This window comes from Colletes latitarsis, unplaced genomic scaffold (genome assembly GCF_051014445.1).
Source record: "Colletes latitarsis isolate SP2378_abdomen unplaced genomic scaffold, iyColLati1 scaffold0027, whole genome shotgun sequence".
Taxonomy (NCBI): Eukaryota; Metazoa; Arthropoda; class Insecta; order Hymenoptera; family Colletidae; genus Colletes; species Colletes latitarsis.
Window position 1 is genome coordinate 181633 of NW_027488377.1, and position 25572 is coordinate 207204.

At 44.1% G+C, this 25572-nt stretch overlaps 1 protein-coding gene across 1 annotated transcript in view; it reads left to right on the forward strand.

Moving 5' to 3' along the window:
• The first annotated feature begins 5574 nt into the window (after positions 1-5574).
• LOC143350732 (uncharacterized) overlaps positions 5575-25572 on the forward strand; it is a 29823-nt gene continuing 9825 nt past the window's right edge. The window contains 5 exon segments of the mRNA XM_076782742.1: positions 5575-5617; positions 7616-8062; positions 10328-10740; positions 17874-18210; positions 18213-18954. Of these exon segments, the coding sequence (XP_076638857.1) occupies positions 5575-5617; positions 7616-8062; positions 10328-10740; positions 17874-18210; positions 18213-18954 (1982 nt within the window).

Below are 25572 nucleotides of genomic sequence, written 5' to 3' on the forward strand. Positions count from 1 at the left end.
GCTGGCACAGGTGTTTTCCGGGCATGGCAGCTTCGGAAGATACCTGTGCCGGATAGGGAAGGAGCCGACGGCGCGTTGCTGCCACTGCGACGCTGAGCAGGACACGGCGGATCATACCCTGGAGGTATGCCCCGCGTGGGAGGGGGAGCGCCGTGTCCTGGTCGGCGTCGTCGGGCGGGATGTCTCGCTGCCGGGCGTGGTGCGCGCCATGCTCGGCAGCGAGGAGAAGTGGAGGGCCGTGGCCTCCTTCTGCGAGAACGTAATGTTACAGAAGGAGGCCGCGGGGAGGGAGCGCGAGCTTCAGCGGCGCGCTGAAGCTCGCGCTCGTGCGGTGGCCCGAGGTCGTCGCCCGGTCGCGAGGCGTCGCGGGCGGCCGCCTCGGCGTGGCGGATGACCTAGGCTGGGAGGGGGGTCCTGAGGGGACCCTCCTCCCGCCAGGCGGCGCCGGGTCGGACCGGTTGGGGGTGGGAGTGCCTCCCCCTACCGGTCCGACGCAAGGGGAGGCACCCTCGGCGGTCTGGTGCGGCCATGAACGCCCGGCCGCCGAGGGGTGGAAACGGGGTCGCGGGCGGTTGCGAGTTGGGGCTCGCAGCCGCCACTAAACGCGGCCCCGGGACGGATAGCGGCGGGATGGAGTGGCCCCGTCCTGCCGCTATGAGGCAGTGTGTCTACTGGGGGGACCGATTGTCCCCCCGGGGGATGGGCGCGAAAGCGCGGGGACGGGGAGGATACCGGAAGAATGCTTCGAGCGATTCCCGGTATCCTCCCAAAGCGTGCCGAAGGGTCACCGTGGGGTTTTTAGTGGGTAGGTCCTGCGCCTGTCGTTGTACGGGCGCGGGGAATCCCACACACCCCTCCCACCTCTCCCCAAGGAGGTGGGAGGGAGTCTTTCGAAGATTTTCCCCACGACAAAAAAAAAAAAAAGAAAAAAAAAAAAAGGCCCGGCAGTCCGTGTTGCTCGCGTGGCAGGAGCGGCTGGCTCTGCCAACCGCGGGGCACCGGACTGTCGGGGCTGTTCGGCCACTCCTGAAGGAGTGGCTGGACAGAGGCCATGGCAGCCTCACCTACCGGCTGGCACAGGTATTTTCCGGGCATGGCAGCTTCGGAAGATACCTGTGCCGGATAGGGAAGGAGCCGACGGCGCGTTGCTGCCACTGCGACGCTGAGCAGGACACGGCGGATCATACCCTGGAGGTATGCCCCGCGTGGGAGGGGGAGCGCCGTGTCCTGGTCGGCGTCGTCGGGCGGGATGTCTCGCTGCCGGGCGTGGTGCGCGCCATGCTCGGCAGCGAGGAGAAGTGGAGGGCCGTGGCCTCCTTCTGCGAGAACGTAATGTTGCAGAAGGAGGCCGCGGGGAGGGAGCGCGAGCTTCAGCGGCGCGCTGAAGCTCGCGCTCGTGCGGTGGCCCGAGGTCGTCGCCCGGTCGCGAGGCGTCACGGGCGGCCGCCTCGGCGTGGCGGATGACCTAGGCTGGGAGGGGGGTCCTGAGGGGACCCTCCTCCCGCCAGGCGGCGCCGGTTCGGACCGGTTGGGGGTAGGAGTGCCTCCCCCTACCGGTCCGACGCAAGGGGAGGCACCCTCGGCGGTCTGGTGCGGCCATGAACGCCCGGCCGCCGAGGGGTGGAAACGGGGTCGCGGGCGGTTGCGAGTTGGGGCTCGCAGCCGCCACTAAACGCGGCCCCGGGACGGATAGCGGCGGGATGGAGTGGCCCCGTCCCGCCGCTATGAGGCAGTGTGTCTACTGGGGGGACTGATTGTCCCCCCGGGGGATGGGCGCGAAAGCGCGGGCACGGGGAGGATACCGGAAGAATGCTTCGAGCGATTCCCGGTATCCTCCCAAAGCGTGCCGAAGGGTCACCGTGGGGTTTTTAGTGGGTAGGTCCCGCGCCTGTCGTTGTACGGGCGCGGGGAATCCCACACACCCCTCCCACCTCTCCCCAAGGAGGTGGGAGGGAGTCTTTCGAAGATTTTCCCCACGACAACAAAAAAAAAAAAAAAAAAAAAAAAAAAGTAAGCTAGTAAGGAACATGTAAGCTAGTAAGCAAGTAGCAGGCTAGTAAGGAAGCAATTAGCTAGTAAGGAACCAATGTGCTTGTAAGCAAGCAGTAAGCTAGAAAGCAGGCAAAAAACCGGTAAGCAAGCAGAACGCTAGAAAGCCAGCATCAGGCTTGAAAAATAGCAGTTACCTATTAAGCAAGCAGTATGGTAGTAAGGAAGCAGTATGATAGTAAGCATGTAGTAAGCTAGTAAGCAACCAGCAATCTAGTAAGCAAGAAGTAAGCTAGTAAGCATGCAGCAGGCTAGTAAGAAAGCATTTAGCTATTAAGCAAGCAGTAAGCTAGTAACAAAGCAGTAGGTTACAAACAAAGCAGTAGGCTAGTAAGCAAGCAGGGAGCTCGTAAGGAAGCAGTATGCTAGTATGAAAGCAGTAAGCTATTAAGCAACCAGTAAGGTAGTAAGCAAGCATCACGCTAGTCAGAAAGCAGTTAGATAGTAGGAACGCAGTGTTCTAGTAGGGAAGCAGCATGCTAGTAAGCAAGCAGTGAGCTAGTAAACAAGCAGTGAGATAGTAAGTAATCAGCGGGGTAGTAAGGAAGCAGTGATCTAGTAAGCGAGCGGTAAGTTAGTAAGCATTCAGTGAGCCAGTAAGCGAGCTGGAAGATAGTATGGAGGCAGCATGCAAGTAGGCAAGCAGTAAGCTAGTAAGCAAGCAGTGAGATAGTAAGTGAGCAGTGAGGTAGTAAGGAAACAGTAGGCTGGTAAGGAAGCAGTAAGGTAGTAAGCAACCAGTATGGAAGTAAGCAAGCATCGGGCTAGTCTGAAAGCAGTCGGCTATTTGGAATGCAGTATGCTAGTAAGGAAGCAGTAAGCTAGTATGCAAGCAGTGAGTTATTAAGCCAGCAGGGAGCACGTATGGAAGCATTATGATAGTAAGCATGTAGTAAGCTAGTAAGCAACCAGCAAGGTAGTAAGCAAGAAGTAAGCTAGTAAGCAAGCAGCAGGATAGCAAGATAGCAGTTAGCTATCGAGCACGCAGTAAACTGGTAACCAAGCAGTAAGCAAGTAAGCAAACAGTAAGCTTGTAAGCAAGCAGTAAGCTTGTAAGAAACCAGTTAGCTCGTAAGGAAGTAGTAGGCAAGTAAGAAAACAGCAAACTAGTGAGCTAGCAGTGAGGTAGTAAGCGAGGAGGAACCTAGTAAGGAAGCAGTATGCTAGTCAGCAAGCAGTCAGCTGGAACGAAAGCAATTAGCAAGTAAGCAAGTAGTAAGCTAGTAAGCAAGTAGTGCGCTAGTAAGCTGGCACGAAGCTAGTAAGGTAGCGGAATGCTAGTATGCAAGCAGTAAGCTAGTAAGAAGGCAGTGAGCTGGTAAGAAAGTTGTTAGCTACTAAGCAAGCAGTATGCTAAGAACATAGCAGTATGCTAGTAAGCAAGCAGTAAGCTAGAAAACCAGCAGCAAGCTAGAATGCAAGCAGTAAGCGAGTAAGGTAGGAGTAAGCTAGTAAGCATGTAGTAATCTAGTAAGCATGGAGTGTGCTAGTAAGCAAGCAGGAAGCTGGTAAGGAAGCAGTGAGCTAGAAAGCAAGCTGTTAGCTAGAAAGCATGCAGCAAGCTTGTAAACAAGCATTAAGCTAGAAAGCAAGCTATAAACAACAAAGCAAGCAGTAAGCTAATAAGCGAGCATGGAGCTAGTACGGATGCTGTTTGCTTGTAAGCAAGCAGTATGCTAGTAAGCAAGCAGTAAGCTAGAAAGCAGGCTGACAGCTAGAACGCATGCGGCAAGCTAGCAAGCAAGCAGTATACTAGTAAACAAGCAGTTAGCTAGGTAGCAAGCAGTAGGCTAGAAAGCAAGCGGTAAGCTAGCAAGCAGGCAACAGGCTAGTAATCATGCAGTAAGCGTGTAAGTTCGCAGTAAGCTAGTAAGCAAGCTGTGAGCTAGTAAGCGAGGAGGTAGCTAGAAAGAGTGCAGTAAGCTAGTAAGCAACAAGTAAGCTAGTAAGCATGCTGTATGGTAGTAAGCAAGCATCGGGCTAGACAGAAAGCAGTTAACTAGAAGGAAAGCAGTATGCTAGTAAGGAAGCAGATAGCTACAAAGCGGGCAACAAGATAGTAAGCTACCAGGCAAGCTAGGGAGCAAGCGATGAACTAGTAAGCGAGTGGGAATCCAGTAAGGAAGCTGTACGCTAGTTGGCATGCAGTAATAAGTATATTAAGCAAGCAGTAAGTTAGTCAGCATGCAGTGAGCTAGTAAGAAAGCATTATGCTAGTAAAGAAGCAGTAAGATACAAAGCAAGCAGTAAACCAGTAAGCAAGCAGCGTGCTAGTAAGCGAGGGGGAAGCTAGTATGGATGCAGTATGCTAGTAAGCAAGTAGTAAGCTAGTAAGCAAGTAGAGATCTAGTAAGCGTGCATGGCGCTAGTAGGGAAGCAGTATGCTAGTAAGCAACAAGTAAGCTAGTAAGCAAGCTGTATGGTAGTAAGCAAGCTACGGGCTAGACAGAAAGCAGTTAGCTAGTAGGAAAGCAGTATGCTAGTAAGGAAGCAGATTGCTACAAAGCAGGCAACAAGCTAGTAAGCTACCAGGTAAGCTAGGAAGCAAGCTGTGAGCTAGTGAGCGAGTGGGAATCCAGTAAGGAAGCAGTACGCTAGTTATCAAGCAGTAAGCTGGAATGCAAGCAGTGAGAAGGTAAGCAAGGAGTAAGCTAGTTAGCAAGCAGTAAGCTCGTATGCAAGCTGTGAGCAATCAAGCGAGCATGAAGCTTGTAAGGAAGCAGCATGCTAGTAAGCAAGCAGTTAGCTAGTAAGAAAGTTGTATGCAAGTAATCAAGCAGTATGCTAGAAAGCATGCAGCATGCTAGTAAGCATGCAGTAAGCTGGAGTGGAAGCAATTAGCATGTAAGCAAGTAGCAAGCTATTAAGCAAGCCGTAAGCTAGAAAGCAAGCTGCAGCCTGGTAAGAAAGCAGTTTGCTATTAAGCATGCAGTATGCTAGCAAGCAAGCAGTAAGCTAGATAGCAAGCAGCAAGCTAGTGAGCAAGCAGTAATCTCGTAAGCAAGCAGTGAGGTAGCAAGCGAGCAGGGAGCTAGTAAGGAACAGGATGCTTGTAATCATGCAGTAAGCTAGTCAGCGACCAGTAAGCTAGTAACCAAGCAGTAAGCTTGAATGCCAGCTGTAATCTAGAAAGCACGGAGCAGGCTATTAAGAAAGCAGTTTGATAGTAAGCAAGCCTTGAGTTAATATACGAGCAGGAATCTAGGAAGAATGCAGCCTGCTATTAATCAAGGCGTAAGCTCGTTTGCAACTGGCAAGCAAGCAGGAAGCGAGTAAGCTAGCACTACGCATGTAAGCAAGCGGCAAGCTAGTAAGCAAACAGCGAGTTAGTAAGCAAGCAGGATGATAGAAAGGAAGCACTAAGCTAGAAAATAAGCAGCTGGCTAGTATGCAAGCAGTAAGCAAATAAGCTAGCAGTAAGCTTGGATGCCAGCTGTAATCTAGAAGGCAAGGAGCAGGCTATTAAGAAAGCAATTTGATAGTTAGCAAGCCTTGAGCTAGTAAGCGAGCAGAAAGCTAGTAAGAATGCAGCCTGCTATTAATCAAGGCGTAAGCACGTTTACAACAGGTAAGCTAGTAAGCAAGCATCTGGCTAGTAAGAAAGCAATTAGCTAGTAAGGAAGCAGCATGCTAGTAAGCAGGTAGTAAGCTAGTAAGCTGGCAGTAACCTAGTAAGTAACAGGTAAGCTAGTAAGCAAGCAGCAGGCTTGTAAGCAAGAAGTAAGCTGGTAAGAAAGCAGTTAGTTAGTAAGCAAGTAGTAAGCTAGTAATCATGCAGTAAGCTAGAATGCAAGCAGCAAGCTAGTAAGCAAGCAGTAAGCCAGAAAGCAAGCAGCAGGCTATTAAGAAAGCAGTTCGCCAGTAAGCAAGCAGTATCCTAGTAAGCAACAAGATAGTAAGCAAGCAGGAAGCCAGTAAGAAAGCAGTTAGCTAGTTAAAAAGCAGTATGCTAGTAAGCAAGCAGTAAGCTAGAAAGCAAGCAGCAAGCTAGTGAGCAAGCAGTAAGCTAGAAAGCACGCAGTAAGCTCGAAAGCAAGCAGCAAGGTAGCAAGCAAGCAGGATGCGAGTATTCTAACTGTAAGCTAGTATGCAAGCAATTATCTAGTATGCAAGCTTTAAGCTAGAAAGCACGCAGCAGGCTAGTAAGGAGGCGGTATGCTAGTAAGCAAGCAGTAGGCTAGTAAGTATCCAGTCATCTAGTAAGCAAGCACTGAGCTAGTAAGCGAGCAGGAAGCGAGTAAGCTAGCAGTAAGCTAGTAGGCATGCAGTAAGCTAGAAGACAAGCCGGAAGTTAGTAAGGAAGCACGAAGCTAGAAAGCAGGTAGGAGGCTAGTAAGCAAGCAGTAAGCTAGTGTGGTGTGTGTGTGTGTATGGTATGTGTGAATCATGGGTGGTATGAGTAAGCGACGGATGCTTGGAGCCGAATGATTGTTAATGCAAGGGTATCGATGCCGATGCCGTCAATGTTGCGGGTGGCGTCTTTCGTTTAGAAGATGCATGTGGCTGGCCCTGGGAGAAAGAGGCAGAGTCGAGCGAACCGTCGAAGTGTCCACACGAGCGATTTAAGACGTAGCGAGTTATATTTTTTACCACCTTTATTTTATTTCATGTTGAAATAAACTTGACATCTTTTATTCTATTTTAATTTCATTTCCTACAAAATTGGGGGCACGTCCGCGATCAGAATTTAAACCGAGTCGTAGCAGAACGTTTAGTGTGGACAGTAAAGTATTGTGAGAACAGAGTTTACTTAAAAGGGTTGAGGTGAAAGTGTAGAGTGTGTACTGCGAGGACTAGTGTTGAAAGTCACGATTCATAGTTGTGGTGGTCAATAAAATGGCTTCAGTAAGGAGGGATGCAAGTGATTTCTGCATCGCAGAATTGAAAGAAAAATTATGAGAGAAGGGACTTTCAATATCTGGTTTGAAAGCGGAATTGATTCAGCGGCTGCATGAAGCCGATCCGACCGGCGAATGGTTAAAAGTATGTACAAGCAGCGTGGTCGAAGAAACTGCGAGTGACAATAGTTCGGGATGCGCATACGATATGGTACAGATGCGGCGAGAAATGGAACTTGCGCAAAGAGAGAAGCAACTAGTAGAGCGGTAGCTTGATTTAGCTCGCCAACAAATTGCATTACTTCGAGAAATGCAGAGGCTTAATCTCGACAGAGGTGAGGCAGGGGAATCAACAAGCGTACCGACGGGGCAAAGGCGACCACCACCGGTAAATATCTCTGCCATTGCGGATTTATTAAGTTATTTTGATGGAAGTAGCAATACATTCGTCACGTGGGAGCGTCAAGTTCAAACATTGAAAATGACGTATCAACTGACGGATGATATGGCTAAACTGTTGATGGGATCGCGAATGAAGGGTAATGCACTTGAGTGGTTACATTCGAAACCTGAACATATTGCAATGTCAGTAGAAGAATTACTGAGGAATCTACAGGAAATGTTTTACCATCCTGGAAGCGTTCTTGAGATGAGACGACGTTTTGAGGCGCGTGTTTGGAGGAAAGTAGAAACGTTCAGCGAATATGTACATCAAAAAGTGATTTTAGGATACCGCGTACCTAGCAGTGACGCAGAAATCATAGAGTACATTATAGAAGGAATACCTGATCGAGGATTAAGGGATCTGGCGCGAGTGCAGAAGATAGCAACTAAGGGGGAACTGTTAGCAGCATTCGATAGGATTTCCTTGCAAGGAAGATCGTTGCCGTTCAACCCAGCGATCAAGCCAAAGAAAAGCAAGTGGTCACCAGTGAAGACAATAAAGCAAGACGTTAAAGAAGTGCCGAATAACCAATTACGATGCTCCAATTGCTGTGAGAGGAACCATCGAGTTGTAGACTGTCTTGTTAAAAGCAAAGGGCCAAGATGTTTCGCTTGCCGAGACTTCGGACACAGAGCCATGGATTGTAAGAAGGGGCAGGACAAGCAGGTAAACGAGTATACGGCAGTGGCCGTTCAGGACAATAAAGTATACAAGCCTGTTACATTACTAGGTAAGCAGATAGTAGCGTTTATAGATATGGGTAGCGATTTACATTTAATGAAGGCCGAACAATATATTAGGTTAGGATGCCCAACTTTACACGGTACAGAAATATCTTGTAAAGGATTCGGTTTAAGTAAGGTCACTACTTTAGGCAGTTTTTATGGGAACGTACAAATCGATACAAATATTTTCCGATTCTTAATTCACGTGGTACCGGATGAATATTTGAGACATAATTTTTTGATTGGCTTGGAATTGTTGCAAGAGGCTAAATTGACGTTAGACGGTAAGAGTGTTGAGGTTTCAAAACGCGATAACAGGGTAACGAATTCTTATGATGTACCAGAAATATTTTGCATAGATACTTTCGATGAGTCCGAGAACAATGTAACTAATTCTTTAATAGATTTGCAGCATATTAAAAATGATACCGTTAAACAAGAAATAGAAGATATATTAAGTAATTATGAGCCTAAAACTATTAAAAAGTCTAACATTAAAATGAACATTGTATTGAAAGATGATATATCTATATATCAACCTCCACGTAGATTAGCGCCAGTGCAAAGAGAAATAGTTAATAAACAGTTAGATGAATGGATGCAACAAGGAATAGTGCGAGAAAGTACATCGGAATATGCCAGTCCGATTGTACTGGTAAAAAAGAAAGATAATGGAATGCGTTTGTGTATAGATTATAGATTACTTAATAAGAAAGTATGTAAAGATCGCTATCCGCTTCCGTTGATAGAAGATCAGCTGGATCGTTTACAGGGCGCGACGATATTTAGTACTCTCGATTTAAAAGATGGTTTTTTTCACGTCCCGATTGAGGAAAATAGTTGTAAATTCACTGCATTTATAGTACCTGATGGGCATTTTGAATTTTTAAGAACCCCATTTGGTCTCTGCAACTCTCCAGCTATCTTTCAAAAATATATCAATAATATATTTCGTAACCCGATTCAGACAAGTGTTGTTTTGACATATATAGATGATTTAATTATTCCTGCGAATGACGAAAATGAAGCCGTATCAAGATTGCGTGAGATATTGTGTATTGCAAGTGATTATGGATTGCGAGTGAATTGGAAGAAATGTCGTTTTCTTCAACGTAGCATAGAATATCTAGGTCACATAATTGAGGATGGTCACGTACGTCCGTCGAAGCGTAAGACATTAGCTGTTATGAATTTTCCATTAGTAAAAAATGTTAGAGACGTACAGAGCTTCTTAGGATTAACCGGGTATTTTCGCAAATTTATTCCACAATATTCAACAATAGCCCAACCCTTGACGAACTTGTTGAAAAAAGACGTAAATTTTGAACTAAATGAAAAACATATGCTAGCGTTTAAACAATTGAAAATTGCATAGAGCAGTGAGCCGGTTTTAAAATTATACCGCGTAGGTGCGGAAACAGAACTCCATACGGATGCGTTGAGCGTCGGACTCGGTGCCATCCTGTTACAGAGAGACGATGTCGATCAACGTTACCATCCAACATATTATGCGAGCTGGAAAACATCAGAGGCAGAATCGCGATACATTAGTTATGAATTGGAGATATTAGCTATAGTTAAAGCGTTACATAAGTTTAGAGTTTATCTTTTAGGAATACCGTTTAGAATAATAACCGATTGTCGTGCGTTTACTCTCACTATGAAAAAAAGAGACTTATGTGTTCGAGTTGCAAGGTGGGCATTATTGTTAGAGAAGTTCAATTATATTATTGAACATCGCTCAGGAAGCAATATGCCACATGTCGATGTGCTAAGTCGAAAGCCTATTCCGGTGTGTATGCTTATCAGTGAGTGTGAGACGAGTGTGCTCGTGAGATTGCGAAAAGCGCAATGTGCGGACAAAGAGTTATCAGAAATAATGGATTCTGTGAATAGTGTACAAAATAATGATGGCGACTACGTAATAAAAAACGGACTTTTGTTTAAGGTAATTGACGACGATGTTCGCATAGTAGTGCCGCGTGCTATGCAGGGTCAAATAATAAGACAGTTGCATGAGAACGGACACTTCACTAGTGGTAAAACCGAGACCCTTGTTAGAAAAGATTATTGGTTCAAAGGTCTAAGATCTAAAGAGGAAAAAGTGAATCAGAATTGCATTGCGTGTATGTTAGCTGAACGAAAATCTGGAAAACGAGACGGACTATTATACCCTATCGACAAAGGAGACGTTCCGTTAGATGTATACCACATTGATCACTTAGGACCGCTTCCGTCAACTCGGAAGAATTACAAACACATATTCGTAGTGATAGATGGATTTTCTAAATTTGTGTGGCTCTATGCTACAAAATCTACCGGTACTGGAGAGGTCGTCAACCACTTGAAAAAACAAGCGAAAATTTTTGGCAATCCCCGAAAGATTATTTCGGACCGTGGAACTGCATTTACTTCGGCAGAGTTTCAAGACTACTGCAGAGAAGAAAATATTGAAGCTGGCCTTATTACAACGGGGGTACCAAAAGCGAATGGACAGGTAGAAAGGGTGAACAGGACAATCATTCCTGTGTTAACTAAGTTGGCCGCACCAAAACCTAATGAGTGGCACAGGTACCTAGACGTATGCCAAAACTACCTGAATGCAACTCCTCACCGCAGTATCGGCAATACACCTTTTAAGATTCTATTCGGGACTGATATGAGGTTGAAGAACAATCCCGCGGTCCGAGAAATAATAAGCAACGAGTGGAACGAACTATTTCAAGAAAATCGAGACGAATTGAGACGGCAAGTAAAAAACAACATTTTGAAAATCCAACAGAAGAATCGGCGTAGTTTTAACCGGAATCGTAAAGAGGCTCATCACTATCACGAAGGAGATTTGGTCGCTATCAAAAGGACACAATCAGGACCAGGTTTAAAGTTTGCGCATAAATATTTAGGCCCGTATCAAATTACCCGTGTACTGCGCAATGATCGGTATTTGGTAGAGAAAGTAGGTGAGCACGAGGGGCCACGACAAACATCGACAACTTCAGAATACTTGAAATCGTGGATTGAGGACTTAGAAGATGCATTGACGGATAGTGAGAATACATCTGATATCTGAGGGCAGATATCTCTGCAGGATGGCCGAATGTGGTGTGTGTGTGTGTATGGTATGTGTGAATCTCGAGTGGTATGAATAAGCGACGAATGCTTGGAGCCGAATGATTGTTTATGCAATGGTATCGATGCCGATGCCGTCAATGTTGCGGGTGGCGTCATTCGTTTAGAAGACGCACAAAAAAGGGCAGAGTCGAGCGAACTGTCGAAGAGTCCACACGAGCGAGTTAAGACGTAGCGAGTTATATTTTTTACAACCTTTATTTTATTTCATGTTCAAATAAACTTAACATCATTTATTCTATTTTAATTTCATTTCCTACACTAGTAAGCTACAAGTAAGCTATTAAGCTAGCAGCAGGCTAGTAAGAAAGCAGTTAGCTAGTAGGAAAGCAGTATGCTAGTAAGCAAGCAGTGCGCTAGTAAGCGAGCGGGAAGCTAGTAAGGAAGCAATATGCTAGTGAGCAAGCAGTAGACTAGTAAGTATCCAGTTATCCAGTAAGCAAGCAGTGAGCTAGTAAGCGAGCAGGAAGCTAGTAAGGAAGCAGTATGCTAGTAAGCAAGTTGCAGGCTAGTAAGCAAGCAGTAACCGATTAAGCTAGCAGTACGCTAGTAAGCAAGCAGTGAGCTAGTAAGCGAGCAGGAAGCTAGTAAGGAAGCAGCATGATAGTAAACAAGTAGTAAGCTCGTAAGCAACAAGTAAGCTGGTAAGCATGCAGTAAGCTGGTAAGAGAGCAGTTAGCTAGTGAGCAAGTAGTATGCTAGTGCGCCATGCTCGGCAGCGTGAGGAAGTGGTGGGCCGTGACCTCCTTCTGCGAGATCGTAATGCTGCAGAAGGAGGCCGCGGGAAGGGAGCGCGAGCGTCAGCAGCGCGCTGAGGCTCGCGCTCGTATGGTGGCGCGAGGGCGTCGCGGGCGGCCGCCTTTGCGCGGCGGATAACTCTGGCTAGGAGGGGGGCCCTGAGGGGAACCTCCTCCCGCCAGGCGGCGAAGGGTCGGACCGGGTGGGTCACGGGTGGGGGACACGGGGAGGCACCCTCGGTGGCCTGGAGCGGCCATGAGCTCCCGGCCGCCGAGGAGTAGAAACGGGGTCGCAGCCGCCACTAAACGCGGCCCCGGGACGGATGGCGGTAGGGCGGAGTGACCTCGTCCTGCCTCCATGAGATAGCGTGACAGCCGGGGGGATCCTTTTGTCCCCCCGTGGATGGGCGCACAGCGCAGGCACGGGGAGGATACCGGAAGTATGCTTCGAGCGATTCCCGGTATCCTCCCAAAACGTGCGGAAGGGTCACCGTGGGGTTTTTAGTGGGTAGGTCCCGCGCCCGTCATTCCATGGGCGCGGGGAATCCCACACACCCCTTCCGCCTCTCCACAAAGAGGTGGAAGGGAGACTAACGAAGATTTTCCCCACGAAAAAAAAAGCTGGTATGCAACCAGTAAGCTAGTAAGCGAGGAGGAAGCAAGTAAGGAAGCAGTATGCTAGTAAGCAACCAATAAGCTAGTCAACTAGCAGTTAGCTAGTAAGCAAGCAGGAAGCTAGTAAGCAAGCTGCAATCTAGTAAGCAAGGAGTGAGATAGTAAGTAGGCATGAAGCTAGTAAGGAAGCAGTAAGCGTGTAAGCTAGCTGTAAGCATGTAAGCAAGCAGTAAGCTAGTAGGTAAGCAGTGAGCTAGCAACGAAGCAGTATGCTAGTAAGCAAGTAGTAAGTTAGAGAGCAAGCAGTAAGCTTGAAGGCAACCAGCAAGGGAGTAAGCAAGCAGTAAGCACGTGAACAAGCAGTAAGCTGGTCAGGAAGCAGATAGCTAGTAAGGAAGCTGTAAGTTAGTAAGCAAGCAGTGAGATAGTTAGGGAGCAGGAAGCTAGAATGGAGGCAGGATGCTAGAAAGCAAGCAGTTAGCTAGGAAGAAACAAGTATGCTACTAAGCAAGCAGCTCGCTGGTAAGGATGCAGTTAGCTAGTAAGGAAGCAGTAAGTAATGAAGGAAGCAGGAGGGTAGTAAGAAAGCGGTTAGCTAGTCTGAAAGCAGAGAGCTAGTATGCCTTCAGTGGGCTGGTAGGTTTGCAGTTAGCTAGTAAGCAAGCACTGAGCTAGTATACGAGGAGGAAGCTGGTAAGGAAGCAGTATGCTAGTAAGCAAGCGGTAATCTAGTAAGCGAGCAAGGAGCTAGTAAGCAACCAGTAAGCTACTAAGCAAACAGTCAGCTTGTAAGCAAGCAGCAGGCTAGTCAGAGAGCTGCTAGCTAGTAAGAAAGCAGTAAGCTAGCAACTCGGCGGTCTGGTGCGGCCATGAACGCCCGGCCGCCGAGGGGTGGAAACGGGGTCGCGGGCGGTTGCGAGTTGGGGCTCGCAGCCGCCACTAAACGCGGCCCCGGGACGGATAGCGGCGGGATGGAGTGGCCCCGTCCCGCCGCTATGAGGCAGTGTGTCTACTGGGGGGACCGATTGTCCCCCCGGGGGATGGGCGCGAAAGCGCGGGCACGGGGAGGATACCGGAAGAATGCTTCGAGCGATTCCCGGTATCCTCCCAAAGCGTGCCGAAGGGTCACCGTGGGGTTTTTAGTGGGTAGGTCCCGCGCCTGTCGTTGTACGGGCGCGGGGAATCCCACACACCCCTCCCACCTCTCCCCAAGGAGGTGGGAGGGAGTCTTTCGAAGATTTTCCCCACGACAAAAAAAAAAAAAAAAAAAAAAAAAAAAAAAAAGTAAGCTAGCAAGCAACCTGGAAGCTAGAAAGCAAGCAGTAAGCTGGCGCGAATGCAATTAGCTTGTATGCAAGCAGTAAGCTAGTATGCAAGCAGTGAGCTAGTAAGTGAGACGGAAGATATTAAGCAAGCAGTAAGCAAGTAAGCTAGCAGCAGGCTAGTAAGAAAGTAGTTAGGTATTGAGCGAGCAGCAAACTAGTGGCAAGCATTAATCTTGTAAGCTAGCAGTGGGCTAGTAAGCGAGCAGGGAGCTAGTAACGAAGCATTAAGCTAGTAGGCAAGCAGGGAGCTAGCAAGAAATTACTCAGCTACTAAACGAGGAGGCAGCTAGTAAGCAAGCAGTAAGCTGGAAAGCAAAGAGCAAGCTAGTAAGCAAGCAGTAAGCTAGTAAGCAAGCTGAAGCTAGTACATAAGCAGTATGCTGGAAAGCATGCGGTATGTTCGATAGCAAGCAGTGAGCTAGTAAGGGAGCAGTAAGCGAGTAAGCTAGCAGTAAGATTGTGGGCAAGCTGTAAGCTAGAAAGCAAGCACCAAGCTAGTATGCAGGCTGTCAGCTACTAAGCGAGTAGTGTGCTAGTAAGCAAGCAGTAAGCTAGTAAGCAAGGAGTAAGCTAGTATGCACGCAGTGAGCTAGTAACAAAGCCGTAAGTTAGTATCAAAACAGTAAGTTAGTAACAAAGCAGTAAGATAGTGACAAAGCAGTAAGTTAGTTACGATGCAGTAAGCTAGTAAGCAAACAGTAAGCTAGTAAGCAAGCAGCAGGCTAGTAAAAATGCTGTTCGTTAGTAGTGGAAGAAGTAAGTTTGTAGTAAGGCAGTATCCTGGTAAGCAAGCAAGAAGCTAATAGGGGAGCAGTAAGCTAGCAAGCAAGCAGTAAGTTAGTAAGCGAGTAGTAAGCTGGTAAGAAAGCAGTAAACTAGTAAGCAAGCAGCCTGCTAGTAAGAAAGCAGTATGCCAGTAAGCAAGCAGTAATCTAATAAGCGAGCAGCGGGCTAGTAAGCAAGCAGTAAGCGAGTAAAGGAGCTGTAAGCTAGTAAGCCAGCAGTAAGCTAGTACGCGAGCAGGAAGCTGGAAAGCGAGCTGGGACCTAGTAAGAGAGCAGAGTGCTAGCAAGCTAGCAGTAAGCTATTAAGGAACCAGTGTGCAAGTAAGCAAGCAGGAAGCTAGTAAGGAGTCAGTGTGCTAAAAAGCAAGCAGCTGGCTAGGAAGCAAGCAGTATGCTAGCAAGCAGGCAGTAAGCTGGTAAGCGAGCAGGGTTCTTGTAGGGGAGCAGAATGCTACTAAGCATCCTGTTAGCTAGTAAGCAACCAGTAAGCTTGTATGCGAGCAGCAGGCTAGTAAGGAAGAAGAGAGCCGTGTCCGGGGGCCTCCTGCTGGAGATTCCCGGACCGTAGGGCTGGGAGAAGGCGGACCGACTCTCCCAGAGGCTCTGGGAACAGCTGGGCGAGCGGGTTGTCCGGGTCGCGAGGCCCGCGAAGCGCACGGAGATGCGCGTTTGTGGGCTAGACGATTCGGTCACAACGCAGGATGTGTCTCGTGCTATAGCGACGACGGGGGACTGCCCCGATGGAGACGTGAGTAGGTGAGAAAGGAGAGTTCTGGACAGGGGGCACCGAGGGGGGTGCGGGGGAGGGGGAGGGGAGGTGGGGGAAGGGGTGATGAGGGTGAGGGAAGGTGGGTGAGGAGTGCCCGAGGTGGGTCCGTCGGGAGGGGGGGGGGGGGCAGTCGGAGTGGGAGGTCGGTAACTATTACCGACAGTCGATAATTGGTATCTACGGTCGATATTTAGTATCTATGGTTGGTAATTAGTATTTATGGTCGGTAATTAGTATCAACGATCGATAATTGACATTAACGGCTGGTAATTAGCGGAGGTTAGAAAATGGAAGAGGGTAATTGCCTGGTATCGATAAAAAGGGAAGGGGGGATAAAAGAGATGCATCTGGTAAAAAGAAGTGGTAATTATCAAAGGTAATAATCAGAGGTCGATAAAGAGGAGGTGGGGAAAGAAATTAGACGTCTTTTGACTATTTCGAAATTTTATTCCACAAAAATTAGATACAGTTTTTATTTTTAATTATTAATAGCATCATATAAAATGTTATCCAGCGCATATGCCAACAGCTCGCAATCTACAGGCGAATTTTTGTCGTAATATTCACGAAGGATTTTGTCTGCATCACGTTTACGCATAATACTATTGCGTTTTAAAATATTTGTAAATTCTTGGTATTTCTCACCAACATAGTGCGCATTTTGGCATAGCCACGAATATGCATGCTCGATGCACTGTTCCAGTTCGAATAAAAACAATAGAGTTGTCGGTTTCATATACATGCAAGCATCATGCAATTTCACTTGTACAATGTTCATATCACGCATTGCAACAACCGTAAGCACCAAATCACAAATTGATAACGATGTTGGAGAAGGCGCTGATAGCACATGTTGTTTGATGTCCTCGCGTTTCTGAATAAACACCATCCATGTTGAGTAAGACAGCAACAATTTATTTCCTCGAGTATCGCCAAGTATAATTTCCACGGCGGATACAGGTCCTACACCGATTGCAATATCCAAATACTTGTATGCTGTGGATGTGAGGGCAAACCTCCTTCCCAGTATATGAGGCGTTGAATGCTGTTTCTTGCTACTGTTACATGTAGAAAAGTAAATAAAGAATAAAAGGTAAGTAATGACAATAAGTAATAACAATAAGAAAAAATGGATAAGAAAAAATGGTGATAATAATACTTACTGATTACTTGTGCATGCTGTATCGCAAGGAATGCAATAATTCATTTTTTCAGAAAAAATTTGAACGTAGAATTCAATAGATAATGTTTCACGACGATACTATCAAACGAGTGTGAATATTGTGCAGCACTTAAATGCAACGTTGCATCATATGTATCAGGGAAGCGGGTGGCGCGTAGTGGGGGGACGAATTTCAGGGAAGCGGGTGGCGCGTAGTGGGGGAAGGAATTTTTTATATCACATGTTCTTCTTCTGCGAAAAGTGCAGCTTTTGCAAAAATGTCTTTTAGATTACCTTGAACACGTCTAAACATGCAACTTCTGCAAAGCGTATAACATTACATTCGCAGGATGATGCAAACAAATAATATTCTTCGCGACATAGATCATTTGTGGGGAAGGAGGAATTTTTTATATCACGTGTTCTTCTTCTGTGAAAAGTGCAACTTTTTGCAAAAATTGTTTTTTAGATTACCTTGAACATGTCTAAACATGCAACTTCTGCAAAGCGTATAACATTACACACGAATTGTGCGAGCTATTGGGATCCTAATCATTTTACGTACACGCTATTCATATTCTTATTTTATGTCGCATGTTCTTCTTTTGCGAAGAGCGCAACGTTTTTTTTTTTTTTTGCAAGACGTTTTAGATTACACTGAACACGTGCAAAAACGCAACTTCTGCAAACGTATACATTGCACTCACAGGCAAAGAATTCTGTAACATATATATATGGAGACCCTTACCATGGGAAAGAAATTAGATACCATGTTTTGATGATTTAAAAATATGATATATTTATTAAAGCAATGAATAATTATGTTACAAAACATTACTTTTGTGGATCCACGAATTGTGCGAGTTATTGAGCCCCAACCATTTTACGTACACGTTGTTCCCCTTCTTACGCAATACTTTTTCAACTAGATACACGTCGGAATTTGCAACGCGTTGCAACTCGTGTTCGATCCATGAATTGTGCGAGTTATTGAACCCCAACCATATTTACGTACACGTTGTTCCCCCTTCTTACTATTTTATGTTACATGTTCTTCTGCGAAAAGCGCAACTGTTTTGCAAGGTGTTTTAGATTACACTGAACATGTGCAAAAAACGTATACAATACATTTGTGGATGAACACGCGCAAAAAACACAACCTCTGCAAAACCTATAACAGCGCATTCGCGGACACAGATTTCTGTAATATATCGCGAGCATCACCGAAAGCATCATCGGGAACAGTGATTTTTTGTAATATATCGTATGCATCACTATACACATTAACACAAAGGACGACAGTATGGATCATCAAGAGCAGGAGCTGTACGAGCAAGCCGCTCAATTAAGGTCGATGGAAGAATACAATTTATGGGAACATCGATTTGGCGATTATCTCGATTCGTTGGTGGAACGAAGCCGAATCAAGAGACTGCGACTCTCAATCGGTGAAAAACAATCATTGATTGCTCGTATCGCTAGATTAGAAAGTCTAAAAGATTCGACACGCAATCGATTTGTACATGCGGGTGCTGGACATAGTGCAAGACTCAGATGGCGTGAAATTGTTACGGCTTTCGTTAACCGTATATTGACCGGTGCAGTGATAAATTCTAACCACATAGAATCACAATATCCCTCGAAGATGCGAGGGATATTGTAGTCGATCATGTGCGAAACATTGTGCTGAAACATGATAGTGTAAAAATAAATACTATACTTAATGGTGAATTTGTTGCTGGTAACAAATGTGCAAACAAAAGTGTTAACACGAAAAATTGTGAACTTTTTCGCTTGTCTGACCTACGCGAATGGTATGATTTACGTGTCATCGAACCCATTCTAGCATCCTTAGACGAATTTCAGGAACGCGATAGTGGGTGGGCGCTGTCGCGGATACTGAATTTAATTGTTAATGTAAATAAATATATGCCAATGCATGCAGGATGTGCCATACAATTACCGCGAGAGGTACGACTAAAGAAAGCAGTAATCAATGTATGCTCGACGGACAATGCATGTTTTGCGTGGTCGGTGGTGGCCGCTCTGTATCCAGCCGAAAGTCACGTATCTCTCGCATCGTCATATCCTCATTATACAACAGTGTTGAATATCCAGGATATTGAATTTCCAATGACATTGAACCAAATTAAAAAGTTTGAACATATCAACAACATCTCCATCAATGTCTATACCATTGAGAATAAGAAGGTGTTACCAATACGAGTCACCGATAAGAAGATGGAAAGACATGTCAATTTGTTGTATTTAGAAGGAGCAAACGACGTGGGACATTTCACATGGATTAAGAACTTATCTCGCCTCGTATGCACACAATTGAGTAAACATAATGGCAGGAAATACTTTTGTGATAGGTATGTATATAATAAATCTTTTAAATATTTTATGTTAGATAAAAATTATGCCTCTTATTGCAGATGCTTACACTACTTTAGTTCGAATGAGAAGCTGGAAGCTCACACCATGGATTGTGAGAAGATGAACGATTGTGCAATCATATTGCCAAATGATGATTGCAGTAAGTGGCTCAGCTTCAGCAACTACAACAGGAAAGAGCGTGTTCCGTTTATCGTGTATGCCGATCTGGAATGCATCCTGGAGAAAACGGATACTGATCGAGAAGCGTCAAGATACACGTACCAGCATCATCGAGTATTTAGCGTGGGATATTATGTGCGGTGCTCGTACGACGACTCGTTATCTACGTTTCAATGTCGTCGCGATCCTGATTGCGTATCATGGTTTGTGAGACAACTTCAAGATTTGTCACATCGTGTAAAGTCCATCTTATCGACCAATGTACCCATGGAAAATTTATCAGCTGAACAATTACGAAATTTTAATACGGCAACACACTGCCATATATGCGAAACACCGTTTACGCGAGATGATATGCGAGTACGCGATCATTGCCACTTAACCGGTCGGTACAGAGGTCCTGCACATTCAAATCACAATCTAAATTATAAAGACGCATTTGCCATCCCTATAGTCTTTCACAATTTATCCGGTTATGATTCACATTTTATTATCAAGGAGATAGCCACAGCATTTGAGGGTGATGTCACTGTATTGCCGATAACAAAAGAGAAGTACATTTCATTTACAAAATACGTTGAAAACGCGAATGAAGAATCAAACTCGCGCAAGCGCATAAAATTGCAATTCATCGATTCATTTAAATTTTTAAATACAAGTCACGAGAAATTGGTATTTTTTCTTAGTAAAGATAAACTTGAAATTACACGGTCCGAGTTTCAAAAATTATCTGTGGAAGATTTTGATTTATTGACGCGAAAAGGGGTGTTTCCATACGAGTACATTGACTGTATTGAAAAGTTGGACCAATCATGTTTACCATCACGCAATTCATTTTACAGTTCCGTAACTGGCGATACAGTATCCGAAAACGACTACGCACACGCTGCCAACGTGTGGAAGCGGTTCTCCATTGAAACGCTCGGCGAGTATAGCGATTTGTATCTGAAGACGGATGTCTTGCTGTTGGCTGATATTTTTGAAAATTTTCGCAATAGTTGCATCGCAAGTTATGGACTCGACCCCGCGCACTATTATACTTTGCCTGGTTTTACGTGGGATGCCATGCTGAAGCATACACGTATCAATTTCGAACTTCTTACCGATATCGACATGGTCCTATTTATCGAACGTGGTATACGTGGTGGTTTGAGTCAATGTTCCAACAGACGCGCACGAGCCAACAACAAATACACGCAATCGCACGATCCATCGCAACCGTCGTCATATTTAATGTATTTCGATGTAAATAATTTGTACGGCTGGGCAATGTGTCAACCATTACCATATGCCAATTTTCAGTGGGTCAACAACAAAGATGTAGATGTAATGACCGTAGCGTTAGACTCATCGACGGGGTATATTTTGGAAGTCGATCTGGAGTATCCGCAACATCTGCATGATTCGCACACTGACCTACCGTTCTGCCCAACACATGATAAACCGCCTGGCAAGCGCCAGGAGAAGCTCCTCGCAACTCTATACGATAAGAAGCGTTACGTAATACACTATCGCAATCTGCAGCAATGTATTCGTCACGGCCTTCGCGTAACTGAAGTTCACCGCGTATTACAGTTTTTCCAATCCCCATGGCTTCGCGATTACATCGAACTAAATACAAAGTTCAGAACTCTTGCTACAAACGATTTTGAGAAAAATTTATATAAGTTAATGAATAATGCAGTGTTTGGCAAAACCATGGAGAATGTGCGCAATCATGTAGATGTCAAATTAGTAACGAAATGGGAAGGGAGATACGGTGCAGAGGCACTGATCGCTAAACCAAATTTCCACAGTCGCAGCATATTTTCGGAAAACCTAGTTGCGATCGAACTGCATAAATTGTTCGTAAAATTTAACAAACCAATCTATGTGGGCATGTGTATACTAGATATATCTAAGATTTGTTTGTATGAATTCCATCACGATTACATGTTACCCACACATAGGAATAAATGTAAAATTATGTACACCGGTACAGACAGTCTAATCTACCACATCGAGTGTGACGATATTTATGAACTTATGATACGCGATATTATCCGCTTTGACACGAGCGACTATCCCACAGATAATCGATATGGTATTCCGCTTGCTAATAAGAAGGTACCAGGTTTAATGAAAGATGAAAATAATGATGCGATTATGACGGAATTTGTTGGATTGAGAGCGAAAATGTATGCCATACAAGTCGATGGTAAGAAAGATACGAAAAAGGTGAAAGGTGTCAAGAGTAATGTTGTAGCGCGAACTATAACATTTGATGATTATGTGCAATGTTTGATGGGTGAGGTTGAAAAGATTTGTCACCAATCGTGTATAAGATCCATGTTGCATGAAGTGTACACGGTATCAGAAACAAAAATTGCTTTGAGTCCATACGATGACAAACGATATATTGTACCATATTCAACCAAGACGCTGCCGTGGGGGCATTATAAAATACCGCTTTAGACATACCAATTATATTTCTTATTCATTTTTCAATATATATATTTTTTATTTATATTTTTTATGTAATTTTTATATTTCTTATTCATTTTTCAATATATATATTTTTTATTTATATTTTTTATGTAATTTTTATATTTCTTATTCATTTTTCAATATATATATTTTTTATTTATATTTTTTATGTAATTTTTATATTTCTTATTCATTTTTCAATATATATATATTTTTTATTTACATTTTCATGTAATTTTTATATTTTTTATTCATTTCATTATATATATATTTTTTATGTATGTAATTATAGTATGTAATAAAACAATTTATATATACATGGTATCTCTACACATCTCCCTCACCCCAATTTGTTATTAATTTTACATTAGGAAAAGTTCACAGTAAAAAAAAAAAAAAAAAAAAAAATTATTATTTCTGATATTTCAACCACTCGCTGTATAATTTAAATACATTTTTGTAAAACACAAGTCTTTTCATGGTTGTTGGATTACAATGTATTAGCACGATCGAGATTTTTCGAACACTTGATATCTTCGTAATCGGCATCAATGGTTTTAGATTTATTCTAAAGTTCATAATTTTATAAAAGGATACATTTATATCCAATATTTCAACCATCACTAATAAGTACATGTTTTTCAGAAGCTTGCAAAAACATTAAAAGATTTTTAGACATATTCTGAAAGTTCATAATTTTATAAAAATTGCTAGGAAGGAGGAGGATGGGGAAATTAGATGTATTTTTTAAATGACATAAATTAATTCAAAAAGATACATTTATTTCCAATATTTTAACCACCAATTGCATAATTTAAATACATTTTACAAATCAAAAAAGGTACATTTATTTTTGATATTTTAACCACCAATTGTATAATTTAAATACATTTTGCATAGCGCATGTCTTTTTATGGTTACCACATCGCCATGTGTTTGCACAATCAAGATTTTTTAAGCATTCAATATCACCATAATCAGCATCGATGTTCTCTGCATTAATATGTTCAGCCACCATGTTTATTAACCAATCACGTTTTTGAAGCCCTTTAACATAGATGATTGGGTTTGACTCATCTACTATTGCCGATGTAATAAGCATTTTGCTCATGCTGTAGGGTATAAAACCGTCGTCCCACGACAGTCCGTGATGATTCTTCGTCACCCAAGTAGCTCGTGATTTATCGGGCGCAGATAATAAACACCATGGATATGGACTTTGGAAGATATAATGCGCTAGAGTGCTTCCTTTTTTCAACACTGCCACTTCCTTTACAACAAACTCTGTGTCGCTAACGAATCCTTGTATGTCGACAAATGTTGGTACCATCATGAAAATATCTGTGAAACTATGCTGCAATGCGGCGTGTCCGCCTGTTATATATATTACAAACATTGCTGATGTTACAGTTTAGGTAATCTTGCGCACAACGTTGGACAGGGGACAGTATTCGACAACACGATCATGTAAAATAAGACAATAGGCGGTAGTATTTGCTGGCACGTTTTCTTTACAATCAAATTCTATTCCCACATCTATGGTAGCGCTCTTGATTGATTCGTTCTGTCTCGAACAATCGATGACTACAAACGGTCCATACAACGAAAAGTTCTCCCTGTTGCAAAGCGTTTCGTAACAGTCGTATCCATAATAAGCTTTACGAAAACGTGCATACATATCAAAAAGAATAGCATATCTGTTTTTATCAAAATCAAGATTCAAGTCATCATATGGATAAAAGTCAGAGTTTAGATACAGTTTCACATTGGTCAAGTTACATTCATCGAAATTGCTTGCATCTTTAGACATGTTGTTCTTCCGACCAGTCTGCAGCGCAAAAATGACGTATCGCGGCTTCTCCAGCTGAGTTGCAGTTTTAACAGCCCACGAATGTTTTGTTGTACTTTGCAATAATGGGTACTCATACAGGTCCCACGAACGAAAACTCATGCTTAGGTATTGTCCGCTTTCCAAAATCCGCAACATCGATAGTTTATTCGTATCATTCAGTATAATGCGCGGCATTCGCCACTGTATCTTTAGTAATTCGATCTCCGGCTCCAGCGCGGAATTTGCAATGATGCAGTTGTTATCATTGCGAGCGCGTATAAGAATGAGTTCATGTCGAGCGTTGACTACTATACGCCTGTAATCTTCGCAAAACCCCAACAGCATATTGAGCGGTACACAAAAGTTAAAGTAACCTGTCGGTATGTTTGATTGTACGGCCCATCCAGCATTCCGTAAAATTAACGATTTGTCATATGTTGAGGACACAAATGTTTTGATGGTACTTGTTATCCCAACGTTTCTGTTACGATCGATCTCCACACCATTGAGTTCATATCGAATTTCATCAAACATAAACGCAACACAATTATTTCCGAGGAATGCATCCAACTCATTGTTTGGCTTCTTTACTATGAATCTTCCTTCAACGTATAGAAAGCTCTCACATGGTAGCGTGTATAAATCCTGCTGTTGTATAGGTATTCGTATCTCATCGTTGTGTCCAAACGTTGTGTTGGCGTATGGGTTGTATGTGTGAGTCTCAATCTTGACAATGCGATCATCAAAGATCGGTTCACTTCCAATGTTTAAGATATTAGTCATTTCGTACAACAAAACCCAACGATTTCAGAAATTCAACATTCGATGCAGTAAGTTTTGTGGGTGATCGAATTGTCCTCTCGCCTGATGGTTTTAGACAGTCAATATTCGATACAGTGTGGTGTGCAAGCGATTGAATTGTCTTCTCTTTATTTTCATGCGTCGTCTGTTTCACTTGCTCCCCTTCGTTCAGCACAAGCATCTCCTACTACAGTCGCTGTCTCCGCACATGCAATCGAACGGTGATCTGTTCCCCTCGAAAATCGAGCAATTGATCGTCTTGATTCACAACGCGAATCGTCAAATCCGAAATGCTTCGTGCAGTAATCGGAAGGTAAATGATCTGTGTTGGTCTTTCCGATATCTTATATCCTGGTGGAACGGTAGGCGAAAACTCATGTATCGTGTGCGCACACTTGTTATTGCTGTAAGCGCCAGCTGTCACGTTGCATTCAATGCGAATGATATTTACATTCATTATATTGATTGATGTATCCGATTCGTGCCATTTTCGTGGTTGTAGCACCCGATTCGTTGAAAACCCCAGTAACGAGCCAATAGTATTGGGTTTGGTAAAATTTATGCTATAATTACACCTAATTTCGCTCTTCATCGTATTGTTGTTAGCTCTAAGCATCAAGGGCGGGTTCCCTTCATTATCCCATGAAAGCGATCGTTGCAAATACATGTGAATGTCGTCCAGCTCATAAGATCCCTCGGGAATAATGATTTCCTTATCATCATTATCATAGTAAAATTTATTATTTGACAAATTTACATTCGGTATTGTGTAATATGTTTCAAAGTCCATAAGACCGAGTTCGTAATCATCATTGCTCAAATCGATTGCTGGAAAATAGCTTACTGCGAGAATACTACTTTGCCCGGTGAGCGTTAGCGTCAGCGACATGTTCCAATGGATACTGGAGTTAAAGCGTACAATGATTATCCTTAAATTGATTGTCAACTGTCAGCAGAAACTGTAAACACAGCTGTCCACAATTGCTTTGATTATAGCGCTGATAAGGCATGTGATATTACTCAATTACACTATTCTTCAAATATTGTATCAGTTCCCTCGGTGGTTGAAGGTTGCCAAAACTATCAAAATATATGGCGCATGTTCCCCGTTTTGCGTATGCCACCCAATGAGTACCTGGTCCCTCAACAGTATCCAAATTTACGATCCCGCTCTCATTCCTGCGTACCCCATCTGTTGGTAAAGTATTGCGCATAAAAATACCTCTGAAATATGGAATACGCATACGTTTTGCCAGTTGCTGCAATTGTATGTTTGTGGTTACGCCTTCAGGCATTTTAATTTTGACTTTTTTTTTCCTCTTTGAGACTCCTCGCC